The sequence below is a fragment of the Cadophora gregata genome, assembly GCF_030347475.1.
Source record: "Cadophora gregata isolate MNR1 chromosome Unknown scaffold_16, whole genome shotgun sequence".
In the NCBI taxonomy this organism is placed as follows: domain Eukaryota; kingdom Fungi; phylum Ascomycota; class Leotiomycetes; order Helotiales; family Ploettnerulaceae; genus Cadophora; species Cadophora gregata.
In genome coordinates, this window is record NW_026695939.1 from 1,176,472 (window position 1) to 1,200,719 (window position 24,248).

Genomic DNA, 24,248 nt, shown 5'->3' on the forward strand with positions numbered 1-24,248 from the left:
TGGACGGGAGAAGAAGGTAGCTGGAGCGGTAGGAATATCATTGCATCTTGAATAAACAGTATCATTGATATCACCAATAGCTCTACCATCATCTATACACATATGATTCACCTCCTTCCTTTCCCCACCACCAGATCTCGCAAAATCTCCATCCCATTTCCCTAGCCTGAAATATACATATCATAACCTGGTATCAATCAAGTCCATCGTCCCCACCTATATCCATAGAAGAATTCCGTGTATGCAAGCATGCAAGCGTACGCGCAGCCGTATACAGCATCGTAACCAGGATTCATTAGACCAAACCATCATCAAACCAACCAAGCAAATACAGCCCACCCAAACGCCCACGCTAATGAGAAAGCAGAATTCGTAGCTGAGCAGGAAGTTCTCTTCTCTTCTCTCTTATTTCCATCGCAACCAAGATTCCCCGAACAGAGTATATGTAGTAAGCAAGACAGCAAACGTCGTTCATATCTCAGCCGTCCTGCCTCCTATCCCACTGCCATCCGGTGGATCCTTATTCCCGATCCAAGAGCTTAGGTTTCATCGCACAATTCTTTCTCATCTGCCCTTCTTCCCACCACTCTTATCCTTATCACTCACTACCCCACCACCGACAGGTTTCCTCGCCACCCCAGGTGAAGTCCCCCTCTTCTCCTCCTTGTCAGCTGGTGTCGGCGGCTGGCCCACAACTAAAGCCTCACCATCTGCTTTTGCTTTTCTATCCCGGTCTTTTTCTCTGCCCTTCGCTTTATCTTCTTTCCCGCCAATAGGTTTTCTCGGTATGCTCTTTGGCGAGAGTTCTTCGTCATGCGGATGCGATTTGGATGATGATGCTGAAGCAGTGTCGAGTTTATCAAGCGTACCATCGATGTTTCCGGATCCTAGAGTGGGTACCTTCTCCGCTGTGCGGGTGCGACTTAGTTGCCGTAGTCTGGCAGGGGGTTGGCGCTCGCGGAGAGGAGGTGGTAAGGCGCGTTCTGGGGACGGCTCGACTCGTTCGGGAAGGGGTGATGTTGAGGCTGTGACGGGAGTGGCAGATCCAGAGGTATCCGGGGAGGTGGGAGTACTTGAGCCATTCATTTCCCGGAGGACTTTGTTGGTAATCTTCTTCGCTTCTGAGTCAAGATTAAGTGCAGGGACCGGAGGCTAGGGAAGGTTAGCAGCTGTAGAACCATTTTGGCAAGGGGCTGAATATACCTGAAGAATGTATTGATCCAGCTTCTTCTTCAGAACATTCGATCGCACGGGTTTGGCGAGGTAGTCGTTCATTCCTGACTCCAAGCATTTCTCCCTGTCACCCTGAATGGCGGAGGCAGTCATAGCAATTACCAAGACTCCCCGAACCGCATCAATCGGATCCTTTCTCAAAAGTTTGGTAGCTTCGTAGCCGTCGAGTACAGGCATCTGGACGTCCATGAGAGTGATATGATAAGGTGTACCTTCTTTCGCCTTGGCACGTAGTCCTTCAACCGCTTGAAGCCCGTTATCGTAAGCATCGACATGCTTGAATCCCAGCTTATGCATGAACTGAACCGCAATCTTCTGATTGACAGGATTATCCTCTGCTATGCATATACGTAGCTGTTCGCGTTCAACATCAGAGAAATGCGTGTACGGTGTTGGAGAGCCATTTGAATCGTTATTCCGCGACGACAGGTGATCGTGTTGATCTATGCCATTCTGGCAGTCCCCTGCCGATGCTTCTTTTGCCTTGGGGAAGGTTACCGTGAACCATGCAAGTGTTCCTTGGCCTTCGATACTTTCAAGCTCGATTTTACCGCCCATCATAGATTCGATGAGAGACTTACAGATGCTGAGGCCGAGACCACTTCCGCCGTATTTCCGAGCTGTACTGGCATCGGCTTGACTGAATGGCTTGAACAACTTCACCAGCTGTTGAGGAGGGATTCCTATTCCGGTATCCTTGACCCAAAAAGTCAGTCTAACCTCATCGAACGTCTCAAGATCAGTCTTGGCTCCGATCGTGATGGACCCATTTTCGGTAAACTTGAGACTGTTCGAAACCAGGTTGCCCAAAACTTGGTGAAGCCTCACTGGATCCCCGAATATGAGGCATTTGGGGAGGCTGATATCCTGCAGAATCTCGACATTCTTGACATTCTTCTTGTCTCGATTGCTGTACGAAACCGAACGGAACACTTCCCGCATCATCTCATCAGCCTTGAATGCAACGATATACAGCTCCATCTTATCTGCCTCCATCTTTGAAAAGTCTAGGATGTCGTTGATCACAGTAAGCAGCAGATCTGCCGAAACACGAATTGAATCTGCCATCTCTGCTTGGTCTTTGGTGAGCTCACTGTCTCTGAGAAGCTCGGAGTTGCCGATGACACCATTGAGCGGCGTTCTAAGCTCATGGGATACATTCGCCAGGAAGATAGACTTTGCCTTGGCTGCTTCTTCAGCGAGCTTGACATTTCGGAGTGCTTCGGCTTTTGCAGCATTGGCTTGCTTCTCAGCCTCCAGTGCCTTTGCAAGGGCTTTCTTCTGCACATCAACCATAGAGTTATTGAACGCAGATACCTTCTCGACCTCCTTCAAGGTCAACGCATTGGAGTAGCTTATGCCGATCTGGTTGACAAGGAGCTGCAGAACGGTCAAATTGCGGTCCGTAAAGGCATTCGGTTCTCCTTCCAAGTACAAGACTCCCAACAAAGGCTTGACTCCATGGCAAATTGGAATGGCAATCACAGACTTGCCCACCGGATTTCTAGCTGCCCACGCCTCAGTGACGTTGCTGAACCTCTCATCGTGAATGAGATCGGGCAAGAAAACGGTTTCCCGGAATCGTGTGCAATACAAGATAACGCCTTCAGCGACAAGAGCCGTTTCGGTCAATGGAAGTCCAGGAATATGAGCAACGGCCCCTTTCTCAGGATCGCCGCTAGCAGCAATACTCCAGCCGACGGGATCATCTTCCTCGACGACAATCGCTGCCATAGTTGCAAGACCTCCACAGTTCTGTAGAATGATCTCACACATGGTCTTGAGAAGCTGATCGACTTGTAATACACTAGAAATGACTTGGGAGCTCTCGAGAATTGAAGTGAGATCTAGCATGTCGAGTGCCGGAAGACCTGACCCTGCGTCCGGTCGGGCTGAGCCTCCTTGCCAAGCTCCAATTCTGTCGCCTTTGGTCTCGGTGACTGATGCTCGTGTTTGTTGCCGGATATCGTCATCATCTCCTTCCAGAGTGGTGTATTGTACATCTGCCTGGTCTCCCGCAAAGTCAGTCTGAGCCGAAGCATCTACAGTCCTCTCGTTCCGCGTTGGGCCTTGGAGTAGAAGACTGTGTTGATCCTCGATATGTTTCGCAACACCGACAGCACCAAATGTTCGGTAGAGAGTCGTTGCTTCGCGTAATGATGACTTGGCTGCTCTGCGTGAGCCAGTTCGGAGGAAAAACCCGGCTTGAAGGTAGTTGCCGAGAGCTTCTTCGAAGAGGAAATCATTCGCTGCCGCATGGTCCAAGGACTCCTCGTAGTCACTCAAAGCTGTGCCATGATTCCCTTCCATTTCAGCGATTTGAGCATCCAGCAATTTCGACCAGGAAAGGTAGTTGATATTATTGACGGTCTGCCAATCCTCGATCATCTTCTTGTCTCTCTTAATCTGCTGCAGGCAAGCCGCTACATCAGCTGCTAGATCGCTTTCACTTGGCGGCTGGTCGAATCGGGCTTGCCCATTTGTATCTTGCCCAACAGCGCGCGAGGGATTCCGGAGTCTGGTCCACATTAGACCCGCGTAAGACAGTCCGTGGATGAAGTAGATGAATCGAGTATTTCGGGCAGACCACACCGAGCTCATGCTTTCTAAGCAAGTGTCTCCAAGCTCTATAGCCTTGGCGAAGTGCCCATAAAGACATAGAGGTACAATTTCGAATCCCTCGTAGAATAGCAAGGGTCGGTCGCTGCTGCTCACTGTGCTCCGTAGCCAGGATTTGTAGTATAATGAATTGTGCTGCTCGTCGCTCATGATTTCGTGGGGATCACTTGTGACAGTCTTGCCTTGTAAAGCTCGACACGTTTGTCGAACAGCAACTAGTAGTACAGAGTCAGCAAAACTTTCTAGAATGGCTTCAATAGTACTATGACGATCCTACGCTCAGGAAGACAAGAAGTCCATTTCGCATATAGATGTGGGGAATATGGGTGTTACTTACTAGCCATAGTCCCTCCCCGGGTATCGAAAGTCCAGTTCGGGACCTCCTCACAACCATAATGCAGAAACGACTCCAACTCAGTCAGATTCTCCGAAGCAAAGAACTTGAGCATCCCAACCAATCCAAAATTGAGAATCGTAGACCCACGATCTCCAACTTGAATCACATACTCGAGAGCCCCGTCAAGCTGTCTCAGAGAGCTTTGTAGACTCTCTTGGAGATGCCCGACGAAGAGCGAGTAAATGGTCCCGCCGCGGCCATTGGTATAAGGATCGCTCCACCGGGATAAGAGAGCAAGTGCAATGTTTCCCATGTCGCTAGCAAACTTGATCATGTTAAATCGGATAATTGCTATCATCGCGAGGTGTATGTAGGCCATTCCTGCTTGTGGGAAACTTCCCAAGTTCAGCTGTGTATTCACCATGACTAATGCCATTTGGTAGAACGTCAAGGTATCAGTCCTGGTGAAGTTAGTAGATAGCTAACACGTGCAAACAACAGCACATACCAGTAAGCAGCTGAGATCGTCTCTACCAACACTGCTCCAACGGCTGCAAAATTCGAGTCTTTTGTCATGGACCTGTTGACCACATCGTCCACTTGCATAGATTGGATCTTGAGCGAAAGCCGCTCGAACTCCATATCGCACTTCTCATAACTGGGCTCATCATCCACTGCAATATCAAGCGCTTCCAGACACTGCTTTAGAGCTCGGAAAGCAGCGGGAGAATCACCTTCCTGAGCGTAAATCCTAGACTGCAGGACCCAAGCTGGCGATTTGTCAACGGGCGTCTTGGCATAACTGAAAACATTGGCCAATATGCGTTTGGCTTCGGGGTACTGGCCCATATACAAGTACGTTTCAGCAGCTCGTATGTGTAATTGGAGAGATTCATCATAGTAAACATCCGGCAGGTTATCGGTCCAGGGGTCATCCTGCAAGAGAGCAAAACAGTGCTTGTAGTATCTTGCAGCTGTCGGTCGTGCTCCACGCTCAGCAGCAGACTGTGCACAGTCGGCGAGAAGTGTTCTGAATGATTGCCGGTGCAGAACTCTTCTTCTTATGATGTCTATTGATGCGCCGATGTGTTCAGAAATGTCGGATTGTGCTCGCTCCAAGGTAGGACTATACTTAAGAAGAGTTCTGGCAATGATGAAGTGCATTTTGGGGGTGTTGCAGTCTCCAAGTGCAGTCGCTGCTTGCATGTACCGGTCATGTGCGAAGCGAAATCGATCATCATCCTGCGTAGATACGATGATATACGCCTGGATAGCAGCTTGAAGTCCTTCAATCGCATCTTGCGCTGAATAGGAGGCCAACGGAGGACAGGTCATATCCGCATCAGGATCCGACTCGTCATAGTTGAATTCGCCACTCAATAACCTCTGAACGAGCTCAAAAGAGAAGGAATGTCCTATCAAGGAAGCCCAGGAAAGGATCGACCTTGAAGCAGGCGGTAGTTCGTGCAAGCGGCTAGTGACAAATGCAGTGTCTAACGTGTCGTGGTAGCTCTTCGTCTCGAACTGGTGGAAGATCTTATCTAAATCGTAGCACCAGCCGCTTTCCTTGTAGTCGTAGTATATGCATTGTTTTCGATGGCAACTGTCCAGCATCTCTCGCATGTAAAATGGATTGCCAGCGGTCTTGCTTTGGATGACAGCTGCCAGTGGTACGATGTAGGACTCTGATCGACAGAGAGTTGCAGCGACGTAGCTCTTGATGTCATCCTCATTGAGTGGCTTGAGCATAATTCTAGTAACGCCTACGCCACCGCCCTTTATATATTCTAGCGAAATGTTAGCATGGCCAAGTGCTGAGAGACTAGGGGGGCTCAAACTGATACCCTCTGTATTAGGGGGTTGCAGGATCCCCTTGATCCGTTCTGGAAGTACCTCGTCCGGTCTATAGGTAACAATGATGACCATCTTCATTCTAGAAGAAACAATCTGTCCAATGAGATCAATCGACTCATCATCCGCAAATTGGAGATCGTCCAAGCAGAAACATATGAATTTGTGCTGAGTAAAGACACGGAGAACGTCAAGGAAGGTATTCATCAACCGCACGGATTTTGTTGATGATCCGGCTCGCAGGAATTCTTGGGAGTTCTGTGAGCCGAGAGATACATTGTACAGGCTGCCCTGAGAACTTGAAGATGGGGAAGAATCTCGCCGCATTTCTGCTCGCAGACTTTTGTTGTAGCTCTGGGATAATTGGCTGCCGTGTTTACGGTTGGGGCCACTCATCGAACCCAGAAGGAATTCCGGAAGGCCAAGAACCCTGTGAAGCATGGGCCAGGCAGGTTTGACGTATGCTTTGAGGCCTTGATGGAAGGCTGTATCAGTGTTGCTTTCTGAGAAAACCTGCTTGAACAAACTTGACAGTAGTTTTAGAACAGGCCCAAATGGCGTCTTCTTAGCTTGATCAAACTTGGAGCTGGCAAAGTAGCCTCTTCGACGAGCCTCGATTTGCACTGATTGTACCAAGCAGCTCTTTCCCAGACCAGCAGCTCCAGCGATACCAATAACTTCACACCGCCCCTTTCGTTTGAATTTCTGGCTATTCCGTTTACTTGTCAAGCTTCCGGCTCCCTCTGAACTTCTACTGTGACCACCTGCTTCTGACATTGATCCGGCGATGCTTCCGCTGTCCATGGATTGAAGAGAAAGAGAGTTGTTCTTTTCCCAAGGGCGGGGCTGATTACTATGCGATGAGATATTGTGGCCATCATAGGAGTTGTGCTGAGACCCTGTTACAGACCGTAATTGGCCGGAGCCACTCTTGAGAGATTTGTTCTCTGCAGATTGCGAGGAAGCGATGTTTCCGAGTGAATTCGACCGCCCTTCGTAAGAACTGGTATTTTCATCACTTGACAATAGAACATCAGCTTCCGCTCCAATAGCCGCCTCAAAAACTTCGAGACGGCCTTCAGACAAACTTGACCCAGATGACAAGCTGTATACATCCTGTCTCTGACTCATCTCATGCCGCCTTGAAACCTTGTCGATGATCTTGACAACTTGATCATGCTCCTCGCTTCGACCGATCATGACCGTAGGTAGGATGAAGAACGAGGAAACATCCTTTGTAGCAATAGCCCAGTTCTTAAGGGCGTTAGAATCTCCGGCGCCTAGCAGATTCCGCACTTCCATCAGATCATATCTTAGTCCGCTGACAGAATGATATCGCTCCCCGATTATTTTCGCCGTCATTTTCTGGATGATTCTCCCGATCACATCAGGTATATCGAGTCGGATACTGGACACAGTGGGCAGGCGTCGGCCAAGGACTGCTTGAATGATGTCCATCGGCGTTTCTCCATCAAACGCAGGCTGTTGAGTAAGCATAGTCCAGAACATGATTCCGAGCGAGTATATATCCGTCCTGCTATCAGGCTCTGCAGGCATGCGACCGGTCTGCTCCGGACTCATGTAGCAGAGCTTTGTTTTGGCGCCAACTTCCTTCGAGAGAGTGGACCATCCAGTGGAAGTGAGCCCATGCTCGAAAGTTCTCAGTCCAGAACCAAAATTGACTAACCTGACCTTTCCGGTCTCTGGATTCATATGGAATGCATCTCCTCTGATTTCTCCATGCACTATCCTCTGGCCGTGATGTAATATCTCTAAGCACTCCGTCGCCGCAACCGCAAAATCCAGGAACATTTCCAGTGAAACTATCTCCGTAGGTTCGAACTCGTCCCTGAAAGCCTCATGCTTGTCCCCAACTTTGCGACCTCGGTACCATGCCGCTCCATAGTCAATAACACCGTGTAGGTAATTGGGGCCCGGATTCTCGAAGATGCAGACGACGATCGGTCCTTTATCTCCTTGTTGGCTCGCCAGACGCACAATATCCAGAGGTCGTATGATATGGTCACCCTCCGGATCAACCTTCTTGATCAAGTTCTTGCATATATGATACGCCCGCTCCTCCCGCAACGCATGTGTTGACACTCGTGCAATAACCTGGATTCGGGCTGCTTCCGGCAGGTCATCGTGAGAAGCGGCTGACTCACTGCCACTCTCGCTGGCGGCATTCCGATATCCGCCTGAGCTCTGGGTATCCTGTGCCGGGGAGTTGGTTTCGGAGTCTGGTCGCGAGATCGTAGGTTTATTGTAGGACCTGTGGACGACATCTTTCCAGCCAAAGACTTGCCTACCCCCTGAGTTAGCATGCTTTCCCCGCCAGCGCAAATACAGTTTTGAGCTCACCAGTTGTCGTAACTCGAGTGGAAGGGGTCTTTTGATTCATCCCAAGTGTAGCCGGCGACCTGTCGCAATCGCTCGTAGAGACGAAGAGGGGGGTCTAACTGCTCGTCACCCGTCGCAACTGTTCCATCCATCATGCCTTTGGCGCTCTCAGTACATTTCTTTCGCGTTCATGGCTCGAGGACAGACGGGAGCAGGGGGCTGCACGAGATGTTGTGTTTACTGTCTGGTAGGTACTCGAGAGTCGATACACTTCGCAGGGCGGAGGTCTGGATGTTTTCGCGCTGGCCTGTCCTGGCCTGTCTGGACTGAGTAAGGTAAAGTCTGGTTCTGGTTACCTTGCTCCGTAGGTAGCTTTGGGGCGGGAGTTTGATAGGCTGATCTGTCGGGGCGATTTCATACAGTATGATCCTCACTCGAGCCACACTGGGGCCATGACGTCGCCTTCGCGACAGGGGCTGATAGGGCCAGCCTGCACGGAGAAACCGTCTGCTTTGAGCTCGAGACGTGTCTCGTGTCTGGTGTCTAGGTAGCATAAACATAAACAGCATCTTCATTAAGCATGCAATTGTAATCTTACGTTAAAATCCCATTCTCATCTCATAAGGTATGCACAAAGTCTGCCTCCCTTCAAGCTTCCTTCTCTCTTTCTGAAAGTCCGAGTCAGACCTGTCTTGTTGACGCCGCTGCCTTAGGTACCTAACCTCTAACCTCTGTCATCATCACGCCTTGGTCGGTTAAACTTTTCAGCCACACACCTGACCATACTGGACCAGGGCAAGACCTTGCGAGAGCAAGATGGCAAGCAATGTTTGCAGATCCTCCAAGTAAGTATCCTTCACGATATATTTTAGGCAACGAACAGCAGCAGCAAGAAAACATCCCAGTTTGCGCCGAGATAAAATTCTTCTGCTTGGTGGTGGCAACTGGCACCTCAACCAAAGGCAAGTGTTGGGCCACTGAGCGCCGAACATTTACCTACTGAGTCAGGGAATATCTTAAACCGCGTGAAAGCAGCAAAATCTTACTACTTAACAAGATACTCGCCTGCATCAGCCTTTGGAAAATCAATTCGTCTTGATCTCTGACTCCATAGATTGCGTGGCACAAAGACACGTCAGTTGGTAGGCGATGTCGACAGGATGAGATGGCCGGCTTGAGGTCGGGAAAAATCCCAAAAGAAAGAAAGAAAACATGTGAATATCACGCCTAGCATTCTTAAAAGCGAAGCACGTTTGCCCCCACGGTGGGAGAGACACTTTCCTGAAATGATTAGCTAGTAATCGTCCCTACTTTTGAATTGACCCCGTAACCGATTGTCCAAAATACGCTCAGGACTCGAAGTGAGAACTTTCAAGTATCGAAATCCCAATGCACCCCAACACTGCAATCAACCTGGACAAGCGAAATGGGACTTGAGACTTGTGTGTGAAAACCTTTTGCTTTCTACCTCTCTAATTCCGTGGTCGATAGAATCTGAATCTCAGTTACAAGGACCAATCATGCAACCCGTTGTGTGGATCCTTGACAAAAAACCTAACACCTGCAAAGCTGCCTCTATTACCCCCAGTATCTCTGGGGCGTATCAGCCTCGGCGATCAAATACTAACCATCTCCCATGAAACTTGCTTGCTCAGCTGTGGGAAATTGGACACACACCACAACAAATCGTTCAATCGTCAGGCTTTTATCTAGTAAGCAGGAACATCAATGCAAATATATCCTCTCTGTCTCTACTTGACGCTCTTCGATGATTTACGGGTGTGCGAGCTTGACTGTGTCTTGGAAGCTGCGCGCTCTCGTGTGGGGAGTTCCTTTGGTGACTTTGGAGATCCGTTAGCGAGAGCATGGGCGACACCAGCCTTGTTGGCCTCGATATCAATAACGTTTGCGGCTCCAGCTGCATCGGCCTTCTTGGCTCTTATTTTGTCTTTGCACTTTTTATCAATGCGCTTCTTTCGCTCCCTGAACATCTGATCGAACTCTGGGTCATCGAGCCTCTTCTGCGCGACTTTATTGTTGTTGGCGGCTGAGTAGCCGGGCTTTTTGGCACGCCAGTTGCGCTGGTTTTCGCTCATTTTATCGCGGAGAATCCTATAAGCTTTTGGATCCTCGACTCGCATCTTCTTGACTTTGCCATATTCCTTGTCCTTATATCCCTTCACAGCCTTCTTTCTCTTTTCTGCGTAGACCGGGTCATTTGCCTCGCGCTCTTTGGTCTTGCGGCGAGACTTGATTGAGGCAGTGCGACCATACTCCTTGCGCTCTGTGGTTACCAATGACATGAGCTCCTCGAAGGAAATCGGGGCTGCCGATTTCTGTCCAAGTTGGTCAAGTGGTGGCAAATTGACCAACCGCCTGCCAGATTCTCTTCCGGGTCCTGAGGGAGTACTCAGCATTCTGTAAGTTAGATACTATCAAATTGGACAACTCACCCAAGGATAGGAACTTCGACAGACTCTTGTAGAGTTCTTCCTCCTGCTGATCTCCATAGAGTCCGCTATTACGCATACCTCTGACAAGGTTGACCGCCAGCATTGGGTTCTTGCGGATTCGAGAAATATGTTCTGGGAGTGTGATGTGAGGGACATCAAGCACTCTCACAAACTGGTCTGTAAATGAGTTAGTGACAGCTATATGTGGCATGAATATGTGACTGTACTGGTGCATGCCGAGAACGAGATTGTGCCTTGGATATCAATAGAGTACAGCTTCTCAGCGACAAGTAGAAGAATGTATGAAAGGTAGTTCAGCTGCTCGGTCTCCGTCTTGAGCTTGTCGATGGGTGCGCACTTAGCATATGCTGTTCCTCCATGGACAGGCTTGTTCTTCTTTCTGCAGTCATGTCTGAAGTCCCATGCAAGTAGCAGTCCATCAGATTGACGGGCCAGCCAAGATACAATGAGCTGAGTAAGGCACTCAGATTCTCCAGGCGCAATCTAAGAAGGTTAGACAAGTCCAGACCAGTACGAATCGGCAGTGTCGATTCTCTTACCTCTGCAGCATTGCCATCAAGAGTGATCTCATACTGAGGGCAGAATCCAATGACGAGCATGACTTTCTGTCCCTTGAGACGCTCTAGATCGTTCTTCGCCGACCAGTAAAAGTTTGTGATTTCAGCAGGGGGAATCTGCTTCTCGAAATCTTCAATAGATGCACCTTGGCGCAGACTTCCCACAAGACGTTTGAGATGCTTGATTCCTTTCTGCGGCTCAGCTCGGAGGTATCGCTCCAAATCGGTCATACCGATCCAGTCTTTCTTGAACGCACCCTGCCAATTGATCAGTAAGGACTATGGCATGGCACAAGATTGAACGTACCCATCTGGTCAATTTGTCATGGATGCTCGCAAGGAAACTCTGGTCGTTGGTGCCCTTTCCGGTTTCTTCATCATCATCCTCACTATCATTGCTGGGAGTATCTGAGTCGCTGAGGCTCTCCAAATCATTGTCGTCGTAGTCTCCGAAACCAGGGAAGGCTCGTTCAGGTTCACCACCCTGTCAAGATAGGTATAGGTCAGTGGCAGCGCATCATGAAATGGATGAGCCAGCAGGCAATGGATGACTTACACTTCGGACGTCGTCCGAATCTTCCTCCTCCCACTCCAAAGGCTCTTCCTCAGGGACACGGTAGTCCCGACCAGTCAACTGTGGCAGTGGTTGGTGGAGGCAACTTCAACGGGGATCTCCTTCTTCCAGGCGACTTACCTGACGACGGGGACGTGAGGAACCCTCCATTGCTAAAAGACGGATATGGTGGTAAAGTAGAATTACAATAATCTCGTGTTGAATATACGAGTTGAGATGGCGTAGATGATGAATGGATAAGGTTGAAAGGAGGAAGAGAAGAGGAAAAGACAAGTTGGTGGGAAATTTATGGCTACATTGGGTGGTCGACGGTCGTTCCTTCCACTTTGGAAGAAAGCACCACCCCACCACCCACCTCCCTCCCCAAACAAGCCTCCTCAAACAAGCGCAAATCGGTGCCGCCGATTAGGAGCACCAAGTTGCTTGAACTGGTAGTGAAAGGAAAGAGACCGCAAAAGCATAAGCTATCACACCAGCAATATAGAGAAAAGAATAAAAGTGTTGTCTCTAGGTAGCAATCTATAGCAACCATCATTTTCGCTCGTCTAGCAAAATCACACGCTATCTACGCGAGGCGCCAATTAAAGTACCTACTTGACGCTCTTGGACGACTTCCTGGCATGGGAACTTGTCTGAACCTTAGAAGATGCCCTCTCTCTGGTAGGAATCTCCTTTGTACCATTGCTCTTAGTAGTTCCAGCAGTTCCCTTCATGAGTGTGCCAAGTCTGAGTTCATCATTCTTGCGGCCATTGACGAGATCTGGGTAGTTGAGCGTCAACTCCACCGCTCCATATACAATATGACCAGCAGCCTCAGCTCCTAGCATAAAACTCTGATCTTGGTTACCAACCTCGTACTTCCAGCTTCCAAAGCGTCCACGAGAGTAGATATCTTTGGCTTGTAGCTTTGGGAGAAGTTCCTTGAGAACACCCTCACGCTCAAGCGAGGGAGTTGGGTAACCATGGTCAAAGCGGCGGTGGTAAGTAGAAACGATCTCATCCTCGGGCTTGATCATCTCAGTATTGATGAGCCCTTGAATCGTCTCCTTGAGAAGAGTATCGTGGTTGACTGGCTTCATGGAGGACTCGGATACTTCCAACATGATAGACCAGTATGGGCCTTCTTGTGGCTCGCTAGATTTAGGTTTGCTTCCGTTGGCGAGGTACTGCGTTGGCAACTTGACCGAGTCTTCTGGCTGGTTGTATGGAGAGTAATTGGAGAAGATGGTGGCTCTGTAGAATGGGCAGTCATCTTCGGGGAAGTAAAGCTGTGTCTCTATTAGCACTTGGGCAGTCAGGTTGTCGAAAGTATGGACTTACCCAGCACTTGTCGCCAATTCTCTCAGGACGAGCTCCACGAAGTCCAACACCGATAACGTGAGTAGACGAGTAGAAGAGACCCTTGCTCAGGGAAACAAGTTCTTTATCCTCCATCTGCTCAACAAGTTGGTCCACGGCCATTGTTGTGATCAATTTCTTATAACCGATTGTCTTGCCGTTGGCCAAAGTAACAGTGTGCGCATCAGCATTGACCTTAGAAACTTCTCCTTGCTTGCCGAAAAGTGTCTTCTCCTTTGGCAAAGTGTTGGCGACCGCGATCCAGATACCACCAGTACCATCACGAGCTGGGAATCTGAAAGTAGCATTCGGGCCCCAGTTTCCAGCGGTCTTGTTCAAGATGATGTTCTTGACGACGCTCTTGACATCTGGGGCTGCAACGCGCTCTCCGAGCCATGCGCATTGCATCTAATTCGCCCGTCAGACAATCACTTCACAAAGCAAGACCTTGTCGCATACCTTTGTGGTGGGAACAGCCCAGACTTTGAAATTGTATGGTCTCATAAAGAGGTCGGCGATACCGACACCGATATTTCTAACAATCCACTCATCAAAGTCCTTCGGCTTATCTGTGGCCGTACGTGCAGCCAGTGCAGCATCAATTAAGCCGTCCACGCATTTGACTTGCTCCTCCTTTGGCAGCATAGAAATGTTGTTTTGGAATGGGTATGGGACCCATAGTTCCTTACACCGCACATAGGAGACACGTTGGTGAGTGTACCAGTCGTCCTCGTTAGGCAATGCCTCGTCGATGCAGTCGTCGAAATATTTGTAGTGGGAGAAGATGACATGGCCGCCGACATCGTAGAGCTAGGCAAGTCAGTGCATACCTTGCAATTGAATACTGGCAGACTCACAAATCCTTCAGGAGTGACATCTGTGGATGCAAGACCACCAGGCGTCTCGTTTGAATCAATGATCATCCATGATGGGCCGTCCTAGGAAGGTCAATTGTTGGTCTGATTTTAGCGGTGTAGGGACAATATACAATTTGATTGAGACGCTTTGCAGCACCAAGACCAGTTGGTCCGGCGCCAATAACGAGAACATCGACATTGCTAGAAGAGAAGTTAGCAAAGACATGATGCGCTAGCTGCTGGCTTCGCGCTGGCGCAGCTAGAGACTTAACGTACATATCTGCCATGTTGAGGTTATCGTGATGGGATGGCGGGGTGAAGTTGTTGGTTATCGCAAAGCTTGACCAGCGGGAAGGATGTCTTGCAGGTACCGGCTACAGATATATGATCTGTGCAGTCAATGTGCGCTATGTGCAGAACGAAGGGAGGAGGTTGAGGCAGAAAGGGGTATGTATTCAGGGTCCAGAAAAAAGTATAGATTCCGTTTGGTGGTGGTTGGCGGGTAGATGGCCAAATCGAACGGCTGCATCTGACAGGGGACCCAGGCTAACCAGTTAAAGAGCAACGCGGGCCCCGGCTGAACTCCTACCGCCGCTATCTTCAATTTCGGAATGGCTTCACGTGTATCGAGGGCCTTATCGATTGGTCGCTGCCCTCATCTCGCCCGACCGAAACTGAAACTCATTTCTGGGTCCTTGCATTATTGTTAATTTTGGAGTCCTGGAGTGGCACATCTGAGAAGAGAAAGGGTCAAAGGAAGCGAATCGACCTCGTGTTTTGTAACGAAGCACCTCGTTCTCTCTCTTTTTTACACAGTTCCGCCCATGGGCGACTTCGTAATGCTGACCTTTTCTTATGTCTCAGATGTCGCTGTGGCGGCTTGAAAAAAGCATCGTATCAACAAGGCTGAAGATCTTGGCGTTTTCTATCTTTTGGATTTCGAACATGACTTTTTAAGTCCTTTCGCAGTTACAAAGGGTCGTTGCATCGACCAGTTATACAGGCTTGATGCTTGTTACCGTCTGTTTCCATTTGTCTGATCTTCGTCTCTAATCTTCATTGGCTTCTGGTCGAAAGTCAAGTGTGGTACCCCCACCACTGAACAGCAGATGAGATTAGGTTCGAGTCGTTCCACAGGCGAAGTGGGGTGTGAGACAATGAAGCGGGACATTCATTTCAGCCTCGTCAGCTCATCCCTCATCTTCATGATGCAAGAGTAGTACAAGTCTTCGAGAGCGTTTGGATGTTGATGCAGCCTTCCTTCTCAACATGGAGGACAGGTGTACCTGAGCATCTGCCCAGTACAGCCTATCTGTAGCCATGATTTGATTACTTAGTTACATAATTCGCTGGTTTCGTCGAAGTGGATAGGAGAGAGGTGAGCTTTGGGTTCCTTATATCATCTGAACATATTTATCCTACCCTTGGTGTTTCTTCACCTTGGAAAGACACGAGGTGAAACAAAGTACTTTCTGTGAGCATTCGAACGAAGCATTAGTCGACAGGTGTACTTCTTCTTGAGGTGGCATTTGGCAAACATGGTGAGGAGCAGATTAGGGCCACCTGTCTGTATCGGAGAACTTCAGCGCCGAGCCTCTTGACCTTTACAGAATTAGAAAGAATCGATCATGAAACAGATCTGCGCATATCTGAAGCCCTTCGGCTCACGATTTGCAGCTAGAAGGCTTGAAGATGCTGTCTTAGGGGGATGATGGGATCCTATGCTGCTTGACCTTCTTGGTGGGAGGTATTGAATGAAGCAGTTGTCGGGCTGCAACTCCTCGAGTAGGTCAGTAATACAGTTAAATACTCATCAGTCTAGACCTTGCAAGACAGTAGATTGCGGACTGGGGTTAAGCAGGTAGAACACACACCCAACTACCCACTGCCCAGTGCCCACCCACCTCTGAACATGTAAATCTACAGTCAGGGGAGGCTGTTGATATCTATTTCAGGGGCGCAAGCAAGGAATCTATCAAGGGTTGGAACGGAACCGAAATGTAGTCCGGCCTCAGGCCAAAGCCCGCTTATGACATGACTAGCCCGATTCGTCAGCGTGCCCGTGGGCTTGGCTGGGCTGGCTGGGCTGCGGGCCCTGTGGCCTTGTGGCCCTGCCGCCCTTAAACTCCTGGATGGCAACTCAACTTTTTCAACGCTCTGCTCCCTTTGTTGTCTTTGTCCTTTCATCGCAACCCCCTCTCCCTCTCTCCCTCCCTCTTCCTCCACTCCCCGGTCCTACAAAGAGGTCGGCGATACACGCAACCCGTCCAAGTTGTTTTTCGGTCGTTACCCTCACCACTCGAATTGACACGGACCCCTGACGAAACTCGAGGTCTCGTTTCCTATCGCAGAAAAGGTTTCTACAACACCAAAAGCCACCATGAGCGAAGAGAAGGTTCGCGTATCGGGCGAGGCCCCAAGGACAGCAACAGCATCTATTCTACCTACTGTCAATCCAGATGCAGAGAAGTCCCAGGCGCCAGCATCAAACGGCATCCACCCGGCAGTTTATGTCGCGTCAGTATACCCAGCACCGCGCCGGAACTTTTTGGGGGGCAATCGCTAACCCCTGGCCTCACAGAGTCTGGATCAGTTTGTCGTCCAGTGTTATCCTATTCAACAAATGGATTTTATCTACCTTGGGATTCAGTATGTCGCAACGGATGTCAATGATCGAAAACTCTATGCTAATCCTTCCACAGAGTACCCAATTCTCCTTACATCATGGCATCTGATCTTCGCAACCGTCATGACTCAGATCATGGCTCGCACCACAACCCTCTTGGATGGACGGAAAACGGTTAAGATGACTGGACGAGTATACCTCCGAGCTATTGTCCCTATTGGAGTATTCTTCAGTTTGAGCTTGATTTGCGGAAACTTGACATACCTGTACTTGAGCGTCTCTTTCATCCAAATGCTCAAGGTACACATCTATTCACCACTTGACACGCAATGATTGCTAATAGATCGTTGCAGGCTTTCACCCCAGTTGCTGTTCTTGTTGCTGGATGGGTTCTCCAAATCCACCCAGTCGACCTCAAGAAGCTCGGAAACGTCTCCTTTATCGTCATCGGTGTCGCCTTGGCCTCTTTCGGAGAAATTGATTTCGTCTTGACCGGTTTCTTGTATCAGGTTGGAGGAATCGCATTCGAGGCAGTCAGAATTTGCATGGTTGAGAGGCTGCTTAATGGTGCAGAGTTCAAGATGGATCCTCTTGTTTCTCTCTACTATTTTGCCCCAGTATGTGGCATCATGAATTTCACGATAGCTCTCTTCTTGGAAGTTCCCCAAGTCCAAATGACTGAGATCTACGCTGTGGGTCTCTGGACCTTCCTCGCCAATGCGTGCTGCGCATTCTTCTTGAACATGTCTGTTGTGTTCTTGGTAAGTGCTTTCTACTCTACAGACCTGCTATCTCTTCTAACTCTGTCCTCCAGATTGGCAAGACCTCAGGCCTCGTTCTCACCCTCTGCGGTGTCCTCAAGGATATTCTCCTCGTCGCCGCTTCCATGCTCATCTGGGGCACTAAGGTCTCCTCGCTACAAGCTTTCGGATACACCATCGCTCTTTGCGGCATGGTATACTACAAGTTGGGACAGAAGGAGCTGAAACCATTCATTGCAGAAGGTACTCGCAGATGGGCTGAGTTCGGAGCCAACAAGCCCATCCTCCGCAAATTGGTCATCTTCGGTCTATTCATCACCACACTATTCGTCCTCCTCGGCGGTTTAGCTCCAACATATGCCCCAGAATATGACCCAAAGAGCTACCTTGCAGCGGCGAAGAACTCTCTTGGCAGCTCATGAGCTCCTCCTGAGGAATGCTGAATAGATAGAAGGGACGTGCTCCTCAGAATCCGACTGGATTAAGGTTGGAGAATATTATCCTTTGTAATCCATACGGTTGATGAAATCAGTCGAGTTGTTCAAATTTAATGCATCAGAAGACTGCGCACCACTGTTTCTGGCACATAATTTGACTTTGTTTCTTCAACGTCGTTGTTTGCCATTCTTCCAATTTCTGCTTTGTGCGCGTGTTTTATGTACCATGTTGAGACTTTTGAGAGCGAGCATAGTATGCTACGGAGCGATGGTACGAGCGACTTCATATAGAAATGGCTTTGGGGAATCTGCTTTGCAAGATATGGTGTATGAGTGTAGAATGGCGTTCTTTGAGGATATTTAGGGACTTGCTTGATTGCCTCTTCTCTGATAGCTCCGATTAGATGGAACTGGAGAATAGACAATACGAACCGATTGATAGATAAGACACCATTGAGATATCTGCATGTGTAGCTCCCCCCATTGCCATTGATATCCTTGCAGCAGATACCATGGCTTATCCCGCTAGTACTTTCCTCTTAGCTGTATAGCTAAATCATGCCGATATCTTACACAGAACTGCAACAGCTGTTTCTCAAATCCAAGTACATCATCCGACAACTTACAGGATTCAAACGGGCTCTGTTCTCACTTCCCATATTCCCACAGTCCCTCCTCATCCGTAATCGGTGCTTTCCTTGTTGTGCATGTCGAAGCCTTCTCTTTTCGAACATTTATCCATTCCAATAATTGCATCTGAAAGGAAGAATACTGCCATGAATACTTGGAGACGAATATCTTCAAGAGACTCTGTCCACAGGCTGCGTTCGCTGTATCAATGACCTCGCAGCCATCACCTGTTGATGCTTTGTCGTTGAGTCCTCTTCGCTTCGGCCGCTTTCAATTATTTTCTGGCATTGAAGCATTCCAGACACTGCAAACAAGAGAGAAGTCGCCTCATGATACAATGAGCATGTTCAAGCGCATGAATTGTCTTCCATGAGACAGAGTTTGCTACTACTACTACAGACCCATGAGACCGTAATCGATGTAGTGCTAGGATAGTCCAATCCAATTCCATCCAAAGCACTGCTTGTGATTCAGCCAAGATGATATCAATCCATCCAACCTGATAAACTGAACCAGTCATCAATTCAACGATCAGTACTTTTCACTCAATTCGTCCTTTCCAAGTGCACGACTAAGCCGACTACCTAATTAGATCAGAAGCAGAGGACCAGCGAAGCTAAGATAGTAAATCAAAATCAATACAGGCCCCAAAGCCCCAATGCAAAGTATATATCAGAACAACGATCCTTTCCTTCCTGCGCCGAGAGTTCGGGGATATCCTTGCCGGGCTGTGCCGTACTGTACTGTCATTATTCGTTCGTCCATTTGTTCATTCGTCGTGGTCATAATCATTGTTTTGTCATTCTGACGTTTGGCTGCCTGAGCCATCGGTCAACGCCATCATAAAGCATCCTATTGCTTCGATCATCCAAAGCTCATCTCTGTTAGTGAGTACGTTAGCATTAATGCGATTCCCGCAATATTCTGATTACGAACCAGCATATACCGGCGCCTGCCACGCCTTCGCTTTAGGTTTCGGTTTCCCATTCTGAATACCACTTCCCAGACTCGCGCTCCCAGATCTGGACTTCCCATCCGAGCTGCGCCCCGTTACACTCTTATTCCCACTCGAAACACTCATTATGTCGCCATCTCTCGCTAACGTTCTGTCTCTGATCGGTGATACCGGTGATGTAGGGGGACTGGGACCTGGTCCCCAAGCCACGCTTGACACTACCGAAGGCGTCCACTCGAGCCCGTAACTCACAGATCCTGATGGACCTCCATGCATAAAGGCAGGATTGACACTCGCGCATGCTTCAGCAGCTGCTCGTTGAGAGGCTAGTCGCAGTTTATCGAAGCCGAAGTTCCAATCATTGCTCTCCTCCTCACGTATCGTACAGTGTATCCTACCTCTTGATTGGGGCGATGGGCCGAGACCACAGAACTCAATCAGAATACAGTATAACTTTTCTTGAACATTATACGCACTAGGCCGCTCGTCGGGAGTCGGATTTAACATCTTTTCTATCAAAGCCAATATATGGCTTACACTCCTGAAGATCCTGTCCTCCTTCTTCTTTCCGTCCTTGGCAAGGATGCTCATCCAGCTATCAACCTGGCGAGGGTTTTTGTGGAAGGAGGAATCAGGCAGGCCGCCACCCCTTCCAGCTGTTTTATTCTTGCTGGAACGGTGGGAAGCGAAAGTGCGGGATGTGCGCTTCAGCAGGAAAGTCATGATCTCGAGGAAAATGGTACCGAGGGAGAAGATATCGGCTTTTTGGGGATCGTGCTTCCCAGAAGGATATACATTTGGTACAGAGGAGCCAGTAGAAGGCGTCGGGCCGGTGCCAGTCGAAGAAATGTACATGGAGGAAGGGTCATTGGAAGCTAGGAATGTTTGCTGGGCAGCTGAGAATCCAAATGAATTTCCTTGACTTGTCGTTCGTCTGGCAGTACTTGGACGTGAAACTGGCGCAGTTGAAGCTGGCCGGGGTGCTTGCTCTGGAGCTTGATAGTCGTAAGTTTCCTTGTCGAAGCCGGGTTTCTCCGTGCCAAAGATGCTAGAGTCGCTTAAGAAGATGTTATTGTCAACATCGAGTAGCACATTTGAGGGTTTGATGTGTCTGTGTGAGAGCCCTTTCTTGTGCAGGAAGGAGACTGCATCGGCTAAGCAATGAATCCAATTGAGAACTAAGATGCGGCGGTCTTGCTTGGCTAGTATCTTGATAGACTGAGGGGTTACATTCAAGAACGACTTCAACGAGCTCTCGTTTACTGGAGTGAGGAGAAGATATCCTGAGCCTTGGTGGACGTACGAAGCCCACAGAGAGGTCAGATGGTCATGTTCAACTGCTCGCATGGCTTCCACACCAGATAGAAACTCTTCTTTGGGCATACGTCCGGGGGTGGTGCCCAAGGGTATCCGTCGGCGAACGAATACATCGTCTGGTCGACCCGGGAGATGGACTTTGTCAATATTACTCTGCGTGAGACTCGCTACGGCTCCTACTTTCTCTGTGAATTCTAGAGGCACTACTTCCTCATCATCGTAGTACAAATGCTCCCCTTTTTGGACATTTCTCAAGAGGTAAAGGAATTGGCGATGGAAAAATTTCTTCTCAAGCTTCTCGTCTTTGTCGTAGGTCAACTGGAGTCGCTCAACCTGATCGAATGGCACAGGGAGATCATCATCATCCCAAGAATCATCGATAACTCCAAATATTTGGTCAGGAACCCCAAGATCGACAAGGATCAAGAAGATCCGTTTGGCCTTCATTTCAATCCATTCCATATAGGTGTCATCGGTGAGGCCATCTCCAAACCCTAGAGGCTGGTCTAGTCGGGCTTGTTCGTCTGGTCGTAGTTTTGACAACACAAATTGCCGATTGACTGTTGAGTCGATTCGTTCTTCGTCCCACCACATTGTAACAGGTGTGTCGAAAACGGTTCCATCTGTTTGTCGACTCGGTCCAGGTCCGGCGAAGCTGGGATATATGTGGGAATTTGCACTGGCATGGTGCTGTGTATTAGTAGCCAAGGAGACCCGCCGATACACCATGATATTCCTTACTGTACCAATTCTCAGAAATGGCAAGAACCAGCTTCGGTGATTGGTAGTTCAGAACTTAGAGATAAGCGTCTGGAGCAGACTAAGAGGGTCTGAAGAGGGGTGCGGCAATGGCGTGGGATGTTATAATCATGGGGCGAAGACCGCCTAGACAGCTTTCCCCTGTCAATTGGTGGAGGAACCAGCAGTCAGTAGTCGATACAGCAAATGTGCACGATGAAAACGATTGCTCGATCGGGGGTGAAGTCCTTAGAAGAAGCAACTACAGGAGCAGTGCAGAACTTCTGCAAGGGTAGGCCTGAAGTTTCTTGAACTCGGGGCAGAGGCGCTGATTTGGGAAGCCTGGATTGGTCCCGGGCGTGGTGTGTACTTGTAGTGGCTTTTAGCAAGAGGATGCCGCGGGGCGGTTATCAATACCCCTGCAATCTTTCATCAGCAAGCAGCGAGTCGTGGGGTGTTATCGCTGCCCTTTCCAGGAGAAGTTGGAGATGGACGAGGCAGTTATGATTTGCAGCAGCAGACGATTCCATTCACAACTTTCGACAGCTGCGGATCTTGTTGGCCGAGTCTGAGATCAACTCGGTAACAGTCTTTCCTATTTTGGAGAATTTCGGGTGCAGAATCGTACATAATGCTATTGGCGGGAAGTCGGTGGCACGAGGTAAATCCGTTTGAAGCAAGATATCCCAACACAGCAATGTGTTCGCGGTGCACCTGTGTCTCGATGATAACTCAGTGGCTTGTGGGCAGAACGTTTTGAGAGTTTGAGACAGACATTCTCTTGTCATGCAACCTGCTTTGGCGGACAAATGAGTTGCCACGAGGCGCTCTTCGGCTATCCACATGTGAAGGTGGGGAGGAGCAGCAGAAGCATAAACCTTGGCCATTGCTTTCGTCGTACCCTCGACGTCTGACTGCAGTGGTTCTGCAACTTGATAAACTCTCAGAATTTTCCACCTGTCATTCAATAGCTCTGTAGTACTGAGCGGGATTGTACGACAAGCAACCTCAAATCAAGCTGTTCTTACCGAAAAGCTCCTTTCACTGGACAAATGACAGAACATCAGTTCTCGTCCAGAAATTCTGATATAGCAAGTAAGTGCTGGCCAGTCTGAAAAGAAGAGGAATGCCACTGTGCCCGGTACTTCAGGCCATCTATTCCATGCCAAATTTGCGGAAGATATATCTGCTGGCAGCCAAATAAAGGCTCCGAAAGAGAACCTGCCAACATCCTGTGGGATTTAGAGTTATCAAAAGTCTTTCCCAAAGGGCAAAACTAGACCGCATAGAGAGCACATTCTGAGAGAAGTATGGGATCAGTACGAATGGCGTAATGAAGTCAATGCGAAGGTGATCTGTTAGGCCCAGCAATACGGGTCTGAGACCTTGATGGCTCGATTCATACTGACTACAAGTACGACGAACCAGATGAGCATGTGGCGAGGTGGTACCTAGTGCTGTTGGTGTCGCCTGTGAATTGGACATATCCAATCGTTCAAGGATCCGGTGACCATGACACAGTCCAGGCAATATTTTCCAAATAATGAGAGCCATGGAAGCGACGATTCCTATCTTTCAGGCACAGCATGGCGCCAGCCACAAAGAAAATCCAAATGTGATTGCCGTGGGAGGTGAGCTGAAAGCCCAATATTTAGTGCAGTCGGAAGACTTGATTCGCGCAAGCAAGAGGGACTTTGATCCGATGCATAACAGAATGCAATGTACCGTTGCCAAGAAGTCAGAGCATGCTGGAAAGCTCAGGAGGCGGTGTACCCTAGACAGCGGCAGGCCTGTGTACCTGCAGAAAGCCTCACAGGTGACAGATTGTGGAGTGGTCCCATGCTGTGTGGAATTTTGTGACGTTGTCGTTGAAGCTTGTAAGAGCTCGGAAGCCAGTCGTCCTAGAAGCCGCACGCGCGAAGTCGAGAGACGTGAATCTGGATTGTCGTCCGTACTTACCATGTACGATTAGGTAGCCATCCTTGCTTGGGTGAGTGGGTGGGATTTTCAAAGTCTCAAGACCATTTCGTCACTTGTGCACTTTTGCGATGTGATCGGAACTTGAACGAAGTGCCGCAGCGAGGTTGAAGATCGTCATGGACAAGAGCGAGCTTAGCGAGACACGTGATCTAACGCATTTCAAGATTGGCCAATCAGGTCAGGGCTCGAAGTAAGCTTCCTCCTCCTTTCTCCCTTGTTTCAACTCCACAACCACAATAAGATGCCGGAGTCTTGCAACGTGGATCATCGTGTGTCGTACCTCTGTTGTGTATTACCAAGGCGCCTTGACAACGTTGTATTCGACACGTGAGCATAAACACAGGAAAGACAATCACGCGCTGAGCTTCTTCGCATCAACATTAGGACTGGGACGGAGTAAGAACGGAAGCAAATAGTTCTCGCTGGAAGTTTTGAAGTGTGAAACGTGTTTCCAGCTCTTCCTGACTGACCTCCGTGTTCTCTTCCGTCATTTTGCTGTCTCTGCTTCTTTATTCCCCTTACGAAATCATCAACCTTATTGCGTACGGTTCGTTCTTGGTCTCACACTGATGAACTTGCGACTTGGGCTACCTTTCAACATGTTCCTGTCTTACCCCGCTTGGA

At 49.1% G+C, this 24,248-nt stretch overlaps 5 protein-coding genes across 5 annotated transcripts; 1 reads left to right on the top strand and 4 right to left on the bottom strand.

Annotated features, from left to right (window-relative positions):
* Positions 1-564: 564 nt before the first annotated feature.
* Positions 565-8,535, bottom strand: ONS95_005625 (uncharacterized protein; the record flags this gene model as incomplete). The annotated part of the gene is made up of 6 exons (XM_058499045.1): positions 565-1,152; positions 1,204-4,067; positions 4,190-4,650; positions 4,698-5,976; positions 6,034-8,345; positions 8,402-8,535. 6 exons carry the CDS (start codon positions 8,533-8,535, stop codon positions 565-567), a joined length of 7,638 nt encoding a protein of 2,545 aa, XP_058351312.1.
* Positions 8,536-10,131: 1,596 nt separating this feature from the next.
* On the bottom strand, positions 10,132-12,135 carry ONS95_005626 (uncharacterized protein; the record flags this gene model as incomplete). Its single annotated transcript, XM_058499046.1, has 7 exons — positions 10,132-10,778; positions 10,834-11,010; positions 11,061-11,337; positions 11,394-11,669; positions 11,719-11,895; positions 11,968-12,045; positions 12,106-12,135. 7 exons carry the CDS (start codon positions 12,133-12,135, stop codon positions 10,132-10,134), a joined length of 1,662 nt encoding a protein of 553 aa, XP_058351313.1.
* A 440-nt stretch (positions 12,136-12,575) lies between these two features.
* ONS95_005627 (uncharacterized protein) lies at positions 12,576-14,467 on the bottom strand (the record flags this gene model as incomplete). The annotated part of the gene is made up of 6 exons (XM_058499047.1): positions 12,576-13,253; positions 13,306-13,731; positions 13,783-14,133; positions 14,181-14,261; positions 14,312-14,381; positions 14,457-14,467. 6 exons carry the CDS (start codon positions 14,465-14,467, stop codon positions 12,576-12,578), a joined length of 1,617 nt encoding a protein of 538 aa, XP_058351314.1.
* Positions 14,468-16,343: 1,876 nt separating this feature from the next.
* ONS95_005628 (uncharacterized protein) lies at positions 16,344-18,807 on the top strand. Its single transcript, XM_058499048.1, has 5 exons — positions 16,344-16,697; positions 16,762-16,829; positions 16,883-17,106; positions 17,160-17,567; positions 17,621-18,807. The coding sequence occupies exons 1-5, from the start codon at positions 16,561-16,563 to the stop codon at positions 17,987-17,989; spliced, it is 1,206 nt and encodes a 401-aa protein (XP_058351315.1). The 5' UTR covers positions 16,344-16,560; the 3' UTR covers positions 17,990-18,807.
* A 206-nt stretch (positions 18,808-19,013) lies between these two features.
* Positions 19,014-23,695, bottom strand: ONS95_005629 (uncharacterized protein). The gene is made up of 2 exons (XM_058499049.1): positions 19,571-23,695; positions 19,014-19,515 (listed from the first exon to the last, which is right to left on the bottom strand). The coding sequence occupies exons 1-2, from the start codon at positions 21,633-21,635 to the stop codon at positions 19,499-19,501; spliced, it is 2,082 nt and encodes a 693-aa protein (XP_058351316.1). The 5' UTR covers positions 21,636-23,695; the 3' UTR covers positions 19,014-19,498.
* Positions 23,696-24,248: the final 553 nt, after the last annotated feature.

What these genes read in the sequence shown, in the direction of transcription:
- ONS95_005628 (XM_058499048.1), top strand. Translation starts at nt 16,561, where the DNA reads ATGAGCGAAGAGAAGGTTCGCGTATCGGGCGAGGCCCCAAGGACAGCA. An exon ending in CACCCGGCAGTTTATGTCGC is followed by an intron (nt 16,698 to 16,761) that starts GTCAGTATACCC and finishes CTGGCCTCACAG; the next exon opens with AGTCTGGATCAGTTTGTCGT. An exon ending in TTTATCTACCTTGGGATTCA is followed by an intron (nt 16,830 to 16,882) that starts GTATGTCGCAAC and finishes ATCCTTCCACAG; the next exon opens with AGTACCCAATTCTCCTTACA.
- ONS95_005629 (XM_058499049.1), bottom strand. Translation starts at nt 21,635, where the DNA reads ATGGTGTATCGGCGGGTCTCCTTGGCTACTAATACACAGCACCATGCC.